The following is a 9,628-nucleotide window of genomic DNA, read 5'->3' on the forward strand; positions in this document are numbered from 1 at the left end:
GGCAACAATTAAAGCAGGCAAACTGTTTAATTATTGAAGGTATAGTGGAGGATTTTCGTGAATTTTTGAAGGTCCGCCCTCTCCACTTACAAAAAAAAAAAAACTAATGCTAATTTACAATGCTATACCTGCTCTTGAGAGGGAACATCTATTAAACGCGTGCAAGAGCGTGCACACGCTCTGTTTAAAAGTTGCTGTTTGCATCGTCATACAAGCTTACTTTCCAAAAGAAGATGTGCAATATTTCCACTATGGCAGACTCACCACCGGTAAGTGAAAATGGGGACGAGCACGTAGGACGGCCTTACGGAAAAAGAACATCCTCCATTATACCTTTCATTAACATAAGGACTTCATCTGGGGTCACTGACATGTATTTACCATTCTTGTTTAATCTCTCTTTAGCTGGTTTTACAGAGAATTGGGTCAAGCCTGCTAAACTTGAATCCCAAAACACACCAATCATAGACCAGAAGATTTTATTCTTTTTAAAACACCGTCTACTGTTAGAGTCCCACACTAATGTAGCTCAGGTTATTACAGCAAAGTACCATAAAGAAAACTTAAATACACTTCAAGTTTGAATCCCTTTTTATTGCAATATAACTTTATAAACCACAGTTTTACTGGTGATCAATGTGTATCAGCAGTTTTTACTGACTTATGTTATAAAAGCTGAATGAATTAAAACCTGAAAATCAATATTTTCTGCTTCCATTGAGGTAAAGGTCATTCAAAAAGGGACTGGTAAGGAGCATAAAACGCTTCATAAGGAGTCAGTAGGCCCTCATCCTATCATTTCTTTTTTTTTTTATAAAGAAAAAGAAATGACTATAATTATAATAGCTGCTAAAACAGCTTTCTTTTACAGCAGTTAACTGAATGGCGATAACGAGGAGCAGACTACAGCAGACGACGAAGGTCTGCTGATATGACTCGATGCAGTTTTTTTAAGGAGCTTTTAAAAAGCTCCTTAAATGGCTCCACCTGCTGGTTTACTATTCACCATAGTAAAATAATCGGAGATCGATGAATTTCACTCAAGAGCGAACAGTTCATCATACAGCCCTTATGGCACAGTATCCAGCCCTGTTCTGCCTGGGCAGCGTTCGTTCCCCCTTTCTTATAGCAATGGAAAGTAGTCAGAGTCAAAAAAATTCCGACATTTTGGTTAACAGAAACATGTTATGAATAAACCTTGAGAAAGAATCTGGCTTGTTTTGGGAAGAAGCTGTGTCTGGTCTAGAAACACCCTCACGCAGGAGAAATGTGTGGCCTTGCAGGTGAAACAGACTGATTGAAATCTTTTATAATGAGTAAATAGGATAAATTAATATATGAAATTAAAGAAATAAAATTTTCCGACCACACAGCAAAGAGAGGGAAATGGAGTAAGAGTATTAGGGGGGTACAGAGCTATGGGTAACAGTTAGAATAAGAGATACTCTTTAAAAAGGTTGGTCTTTAGGAGTTTCCTAAAGATAGAAAGGGACGCCGCTGTTCTTGTAGCGCTTGGTAGGTCAGTCCACCATTTTGGAACAACCCATGAAAAAAGTCTGGATTGTCCTAACCTTGGTGTAGGCACTGCTAGACCACAATCAATTGCTGACTGGAGTGACCAAGTTGTGACATAAGCCTTTGCTAGAGGGTTCAAGTAGACAGGAGCCATACTCTGAAGCACTTTGTAGGGTAGCACCAGGGACTTGAACTTGATGCGGGCAGCCAGAGGTAACCAGTGCGGCTCAAACAGAGGGATGACATGAGACTTTTCAGGCTGATTGAAGACCATACGCGCCGCCGCGTTCTGACATCATTTATGGAATATTTCGAACATTAATGGTGAAAACCTTTTTTTTTTTTTTTTTTTTTCTATTATCATTTTCTGCTTTCAAGCAATAAATAAAGTAAACCTTTAATGTGTTGTGACATTTTTATCTCTTCATGTAAACTGTACATGCTGGGACAAGGTCTGAAACTTTGGCCCGATCCAAATATAGCCATTCTGAGCCCATAGCTCCTCTTCTTTCAAACAGTAAAAATACTTTGCTTGGTATGAGAGGGAGTCTGAATCCACACACCCTCTTATATATATGTCATCACGTGATAAAGATTAGTATAAAACTTTTTACCACATAAAGGATTGTTTTAACTTTAACATCCACCTCATTTTGGGTAATCCTCGCCCATTTTGCATACCAAAATGGAAAAGCAAATAACTTAGGAACTGTAAGCCCCAGATTACATGTGAAGTACATTATTTGAAAGCTAACACCCTCTATTTTCTAATATATAAATTAAAATTGGGAGACTAGAACACAGACCAACCTGCATCAGTTCAAACATGACTCAAAGTTGGGGTTTTTTATTCTCGGAAATGATAGGTCTTTTTTGAAAGGCAGTAATAAAGACATTCTTGAGAAAAGGCAGGTTTTATTGTAATATATTTGTTCTACATCATGTCAACCACAAATGCAGAAAATTTCAGACATCTAGCTATAACAGTTCTAGAGCTATGGGGCTTTTACCTTTTGGTGTCAGCTTGGAGCTGCGCGCAATGGCTCCACCTGCTGGTTAAAATTTTACCGGTGGAGTTTTATGTATTCCCCCCTTGTTTAAGAGGCTAAAATGGAAAAATGTGGTGCAGTTTTATGTAAAAAGACTGCCTAATATTGTTAATTGTCTAGTATTAATTAAATTTCTTGAATTAGAAAACTAGCAACATAAAGCATCCAGCTTCCTTTCCCTGTCTCATTCCTTACTGTCTGCACTTTTCAAACAGCCTTTCTCTACTCCCCGATGTGCTGTATTCAGATTGAGCCTATTTATTAGTCTTCGTTAATGGGTCCACCTCCTGTAGGAAAGACAAACTGGCCCTCACACCTAACTGCACCTCTGTAAATGTCTGTATGTGTGTGTCCAGCAATGTACATCCCAGGACTTTCTTCCCCCTGACTTCCATCTCCTGGTGTTGTCTGGGGCTCAGCGCTGCCCCGGGCTCACGGTAAAATTGCCTCTGTGACCTTTTGACCTCCCGATTAACAACTAATAACTCTGGAGTATAGCCACCTCTGCCAAATGTGATTGGGGTCAGAACTGCAGCTCCCTTGTTTAATGGCTCAGAGGTAAAACAAGGGAACGGCAAACTGGACTCCTGTCAGCAGTTTAAGGCGAACTTAATCATAAAGCTTTTGCAATGCAGCAGACCGTGCAGGGACACTGTTAACACACATAACCCCTGTTATATCCAGTCAGTGTTGTGTCCATATTAGCTGTGTTTGCTGCTTGATGAGGGACCAGGCGCTGCGCCCTTGGTGTCCGTGTTAATATAGAGTAGTTTCTGGTTTTCTAAGCATGGGTCGTACTCTAACCTTTTCTTCCTGTCTTTCTCTACACTTATTTTAGGAAACCCAGAAGCTGAGGGAGCAAAATGAAGACCTGAACGGCCAGATCCTCAGCCTCAGCCTGTACGAAGCCAAGAACCTGTTTGCCACACAAACCAAGGCTCAGTCTCTAGCTGCTGAGATAGACAACGCCTCCAGAGATCAGGTGAAACTTCAGTCTAGATATTATTTCTGAATACAAAGAAGATCAGCAACTCTTAAATGCACCTACTAATAGATTCCCATTGTTTTCTATTTATTTTTACCTGCTAGGTTGCTCTCATGCTGTAGTTGACCCTTGGTACCATTAGTGCAAATAATTTAAATCTAATTAAGTCGTGTTTTCTTAAAATGAGTGCATTTTTCCTTTAATTAAGGGGGTAAGTGAGACACTTTGCCAATGGAAAAAGACAGTTTACATTTGAAATAAGAAAAAAAACAATTGCATATTATTTAATTATTATTATTTAACTTATTTTAAGAGTAAAAAAAATCTAATTTCATTGGCAAATCATCTCATTTACCTTCTCGAATTAGGGCTAAATACACTTATTTAAGACATTTTTGCTTACCTCAAGATCGTATTTGCAGAATGTTACATTGAGCACTATTTAAAACGATTCAGTAGAGCAAATAAGCTAATAATTTTTTCTTTTTATAATGGACATGCTGTTTTTAGAGAATATGATTGTAAATCTTCATCTTAACTTGAACTCCATGGACTTTTAGGATTCATTTAAGATGCAGTAAAATGTAGCTCTTGTCATTATATATAAACCTTGCTGGTAGCAGCCATGTAAGATAAAAATGGCGTTGGTAACAGGGTTATTTTATCAGTAAAAGAGTATTTAACTAATATTAAAATAAAAAAAAAATTTAAGTTGCTTTAATTGCAATCTAATGCCGCATGTGACTTTAACTCGATCCATCAAAGTGACTTTTCATGAGTGCAGTCTCTCTGAGAGATTTTTTTCTGTGCAGCTTAGATACAGGCATCCGATTGGTCTAGGGGACGTAAAGTGGGCGGGTGTTCAGCACGCAATGGTGGTTAACACAGAGAGGAGATGAATAAGTTGATGGCAGATCTTAGACTTAGACAACTTTTATTGTCATTTTGTATACATAGAGTGTATACAAAATGAAATTTTGTTTTGTACAGCTCTCATGACATTTCCATTTCTTAAAGTGCAGCAGTGATCAAATGTAAACAGTGTGGGAGAAAAAAGACATGGTGCAAAAAAACCACATTGCTATGGAAGTTCAGAGTATTTAATATAAATGATGCAATTTTGCAGTGTTTTGTTTTGATGTTGTCAGTTTGATGCAAACTTTCAGTTGTTTTGAAAGTTCAGATAATGGAAAAATCATTAAAATTCATTTAGATTAATTAACTAGTTACTTTGATTTATCAGAAGAGCTAACTAGTTTACTATAACTAGTTACTTTTTGAAAGTAATGCTACGTTAACACCGCATGCACTTTGAGCAGTAAAAAGGTGCCTGCTGCTTCCTTTTTGATGCTTGTACACATTAAGATCAGACGTGACTCAAGAGCATCAAATATCTGTGTGATGTAAACGTAGCATAATGTTCCTAGTACTGGATATTAATGAGGCGTGTAAAGGAAAAGCGTTCACAGATGCGTCCGATTCTTCTGCTGCTCCTGTGTTCAATGGCAGAGAAGGGCTTTACTATATTAGCCGTGCGTATTTTTAATATATTTTTAAGCGAGAAAGTCCACCTCAAAACGTCGTTCAGTCTGTCTCCCTGTTAGCCTCAGATTAGCTTCTCTGATCGGTTGATTTTCTCCAAAAATTTCCTCAAGCAGCTGCTGCTTGTGAAGCGCATGCCCTGCCTCAGATGCTCAGAAGCTCTTTAGGCCCTGCCTCAGATGCGTCAGGATGCGCTGCTCCTGCTGCTCTAGACGTGGTGCAGGACCTTCTGATGCGCCTTGATGCACGTCAATCGTAGACTTTGCATGTAAACAAGCTGCTTCTGCTGCTCAAAGTGTGTGCGCTGTAAACGCAGCATAATGTTCCTAATACTGGATATTACAAAGAACATGTGCAGCATATAAATGCAGTAAAGCAGCATCCACACATCCTAAATGAAGGCTAAGTGTGAGACAGCTTTATGTTCTGGTCATTCAAGGTCTTTACACCAGAATATGCATCGTATTTACACCATGTATACTGCTCCTATTAAGGTGAAGTTTTAATTTCAGACACATATAGGCTCCTGATTGGCAATGAATAAACAGAAAACAGGACATTCTGTGTCATTTTAACTGAGCTCTCTGCTTTTCCTGTCAGCGAGCAGAAGGAAATAATTTCCTCTGCTCTTTCCAGAAGATAATTCAAAACAAATTTTCATTTCTGCGCACTCAGCAGTTCTGTGTAGTTGTGACAAGCAAATAAACTAAAAAAATGTTAAATCTAATCTCACATGGTCAAAAATATAGGACATTGAAACATTTCCTATAGCAGAGACTGCAGCGACTTTTACAAAACAAATAGCATCACACATGAGATGCAAGATATTCTCTGGATCTCCAAACCTAAAGAATAAAATTAAGGGACCTTTCCTTGCCAACATCTTTAGGTAATATCTATAAATAATTGATTTGGTCATATTTAGAAGTGTTTTATGTACATGTTTCTCCACAGTTAATGGAAGCCCTGAAGGAGCAGGAGGACATCAACATATGTCTGCGGCAGTACATGGACAAGATCATTCTGTCCATCCTGGACCACAACCCCTCCATTCTGGAGATAAAGAACTAGCAGACGCTTGAGACGGATGAAAATCCATCACTCTGAATCTGAGATAGTTCCAGCTATCTGCTCCGGGCATCGCTACAGGAAGAAAAAAAGATAACTGAACTCCTGTAACTGGACCTGCTTTGCCAGCTGCTGTTTGCTCAGAAGACTTTCTCTCCCCATAGACTGAAATTCAGAGCTAAATTCCAGGGATTCTTCCCAGGGAGCGAATGCTAAACAACAGACGGTTATGCAAATGTGACGATTTGTGTCATACTGCACTGTTTTCTTACTCTGCTGCTTTGTTCAGTTGTTGTTGTCACAACTTTTGTTTTTTGGTAATTTTGCAAGCTGGTAGCTTCTAACCAGGAATAACCTGCTTTTAGGATTGACTCAATCAGGCAGGGGAGCACACTGGAGTTAATCTGAAGATACTAGAAAAGCCTAACAAAATCTCCCCGTCGTGGGATAATTGCTGTATTACTGACAGATGGTGGGTCAGATTTCAAAAAGCAAATAGTGGCAATAAGACGGCTACCCTGAGTGAGACGGACATGAAGGCAGCCTCGTTGTTGCCTGACCTGTGTATAAGAGATAACTGCACAAAATAAAAAAATTTGGTCAAGCATGTATTATAAAAAGATTAAGAAATGAGGAAAAAAGGGCTAAAAGAAAGGAAAGAATGACTGTTATTGTAAGTTAATACAAATAATGTTGAAAGGGTTGGAAAGTTTGGTCTCCACATACTGCAAAAAAAAAAAGTATTTTTGTGAAATCAGTGAAAGGTACTGAAGATTATTTAAAAAAAAGAAAGTTTTTTTAATCTTACCACGTCTTCCATAACTAAAGAAAAACTTTGCATCCATGTCAATCAGAATAACGGACCTTAGTTGGCTCAGAGGTGTTTGGTTGATTGATGGAAGATGCAGCCAAGGAATGTCTCTGAACTGTAGAGTTCTGGGAACTGGGAAACAAAAATAAAGATTCCCACCTGGTACCCAAGCAATGTTGCACAGGAAAGTTTTGATATGAATGTCGGGATGTGTGATGGAGTTAAGTCCAAACGATTGATTTACAAACCAGACATGAGCATGCACAGCAGACTGGATCAGCAATCTCATTACCAACTTTCTAGCTACAGATTTTACATAACGCCCTAATTTACTCCGTGCAACTAATAAACTGATGTAAATATAATGAATGTAGGACTTAATGTTTCACTTCCTGTGTGGCCAAAAGGGCATTCGTAATGTAATTCTCTTTCATTGGTTAGGACATGTTTTAACACCTATGTACAGTGTTTGGTACTGTATCAAGGAGTGATTTAAAGGGATAGCTTCTAACTTTTGAAATGAGATTCCTGGGAATATTCTACAGGCGGCTTATCTTTCAGCTGCAGCTCTTCCTCCTCCAGACTGATCACACCCGGAGACTAGTGCTAACAGCTTTACTCCAGCGTTGTGCAGTTGCTATTTTACAAACCTTTTTTGTTTAAAATGTTTATCTTGGGCATTTTTGTTTTTTTTTGTTTAGCTTGAAAACTGAGAAAGAATCCAGCACCACTGGGACCTTATTGTGTGAAACACAGACTGAGAACAAAATGTGTACACTAATGCATTTCTACTCTGACTAAATTACTAACTGAAAAGAAAAGTGGTAAAAAAAAAAAACGATTGTTTAGGTGAGCCTATTTTATCTATATTTTAATAACCGTACTGTGCTTTAATTGTTCAATTCCAAGTATGTGTTTCACACTGAAAATTCATCAATGCTGCACAGGCCTTTACTTAAAACAAAGGTAACAAACCGTTTAAAGGTTTATAAAAGCATTATCACAAATCGATTTTAAGATTTTGGTTCTATTTAAAAGGTTGCTGAAATCTAACCTGAGCAGCCAGACTGATTTAAGACGTTCACAGCATATTAGTCTGGAAGGGATTGAGGAGAGCTGAATTTTAAAGTTGGGAATCAGTTTTATAACCAATCAGATAAAAATGGATGTGATGCTAAAAAGAAATATAAAAAAAAGAAAGAAATGCTCTTAAAGGTTTTGAAATTTTAAGGGCATTGCCCCATTGCAGCTGCGATCTTAACTGTTATGGTTACAGAAAAGAACTGTTGCATTATGGGCCTGCCGTCTGCGCTCTGATTGGTCTGGTCTGGTCTGTCAGTATTGAGTTACCCCAGACTGACTTACGCAGTCTGGCTGACCAGGCTATTTAAAAAAACTGCTTTGTTCTTGGCTATCCTGTTAGCCATTATTATGACTCTGACTTTACCACATGAAAACCCCTGGAGGGTTACTGCAGGTAGAATAATAATACCTGTTCAGATCCTTAGGCAGGAACTCACTTCAAACTTTCTGAGGTATCCCTTTAATGTAAAGGAGGAACAATCAAACTGCTGTATTAGCCAATTCTCACAAACTTGAGTTTTGCTTCCTTGCACAAAACAACCTTTTTTTTGTTTTTTTCTCCTTTTGCACGGCTCACATCTTTCTCTGTCTGTGCCTTCTGAGGACATTTTTCACGATGTACTCGATAAAGACTTTCCCAAGGTACTCTCTGGTTTCCGTCAGACATGTTTTTGGTTTGTAAATGTACTTGAACAGTAATCATTTGTATTGATGTGCCACTTACCACTCTTTTTAAGACTGGTAGGAAAACACCGAATTTTCTACAGTTTTCTCAAAAGAAGAACCAGCTTGTTGCCTCGATGTTTTGTTGGATGTATAGCACAATGCTTTGTATGGTACTTAAACTGCCGCCTGTTTTGTCAGTGTAGTGATTTTTTTTTTTACTTGGTAGCTTTTTAAAGAAAAAATGTTTGTTAGTTTTGTTCTGTTCACTACTTTTCACTTTGCTTTAAATCGGCTTTTTGTATGGTCGTGAACTGTCTTCCTAGTTCAACCGTGAGCATTATGAGCAATATTAACTTATTCCAAATACTGGCTCATCAAATTTTTTTAATACCTGCTTGTGCCATCCTCAGTTAGAGTAAAATCCAATACAACATCAAGCTGTAAAACTGGAGTCTGGTTGCTGTTAAACCTCTATTAGGGCTACTAATTGGGGTAACTATCTTTGCAATAAAAATGTTCAGGCTGTGATAATGCCTCATGAGATTTTTATCACTAGATAGTTGAGCTGCAAATAACTTTTTTATACTAATCGACTAATCTGTCGATTTTTATTTGGAATAATCAATGACTCGTTCAATAGCTAAAGGGCTTCAAAGAAGATGTGATACAGAATTTAAATAGGGTAAAGCTAAACAAAAGGGGGTTTTCATTTAAAATGCAAAATGTTAATATATTTTTTGTACAATTTTGATTTATTACTCCTCTGAATGTGTTCTATTTGCAGCTAATAGCATTAAGGTCTCTATACTCAGGTTAACAACTAGGGGTGGGCATTGGCAAAGAAGTCATGATTCGATTCGAATCACGATTCACATGCCACGATGCGATTCTATCACGATGCATCATGAT

At 38.0% G+C, this 9,628-nt stretch overlaps 1 protein-coding gene across 1 annotated transcript in view; it reads left to right on the forward strand.

The window, feature by feature from the left end:
* LOC119788235 (rab11 family-interacting protein 4B-like) overlaps nt 1-9,247 on the forward strand; it is a 57,761-nt gene extending 48,514 nt beyond the window's left edge. The window contains exons 12-13 of the mRNA XM_038292441.1: nt 3,403-3,546; nt 6,046-9,247. Of these exons, the coding sequence (XP_038148369.1) occupies nt 3,403-3,546; nt 6,046-6,162 (261 nt within the window). The 3' untranslated portion in view covers nt 6,163-9,247. The remainder of the gene's footprint in view (nt 1-3,402; nt 3,547-6,045) is intronic.
* Nucleotides 9,248-9,628: the final 381 nt, after the last annotated feature.

The sequence above is a fragment of the Cyprinodon tularosa genome, unplaced genomic scaffold, assembly GCF_016077235.1.
Source record: "Cyprinodon tularosa strain WSP-4 unplaced genomic scaffold, ASM1607723v1 ctg312, whole genome shotgun sequence".
Taxonomy (NCBI): domain Eukaryota; kingdom Metazoa; phylum Chordata; class Actinopteri; order Cyprinodontiformes; family Cyprinodontidae; genus Cyprinodon; species Cyprinodon tularosa.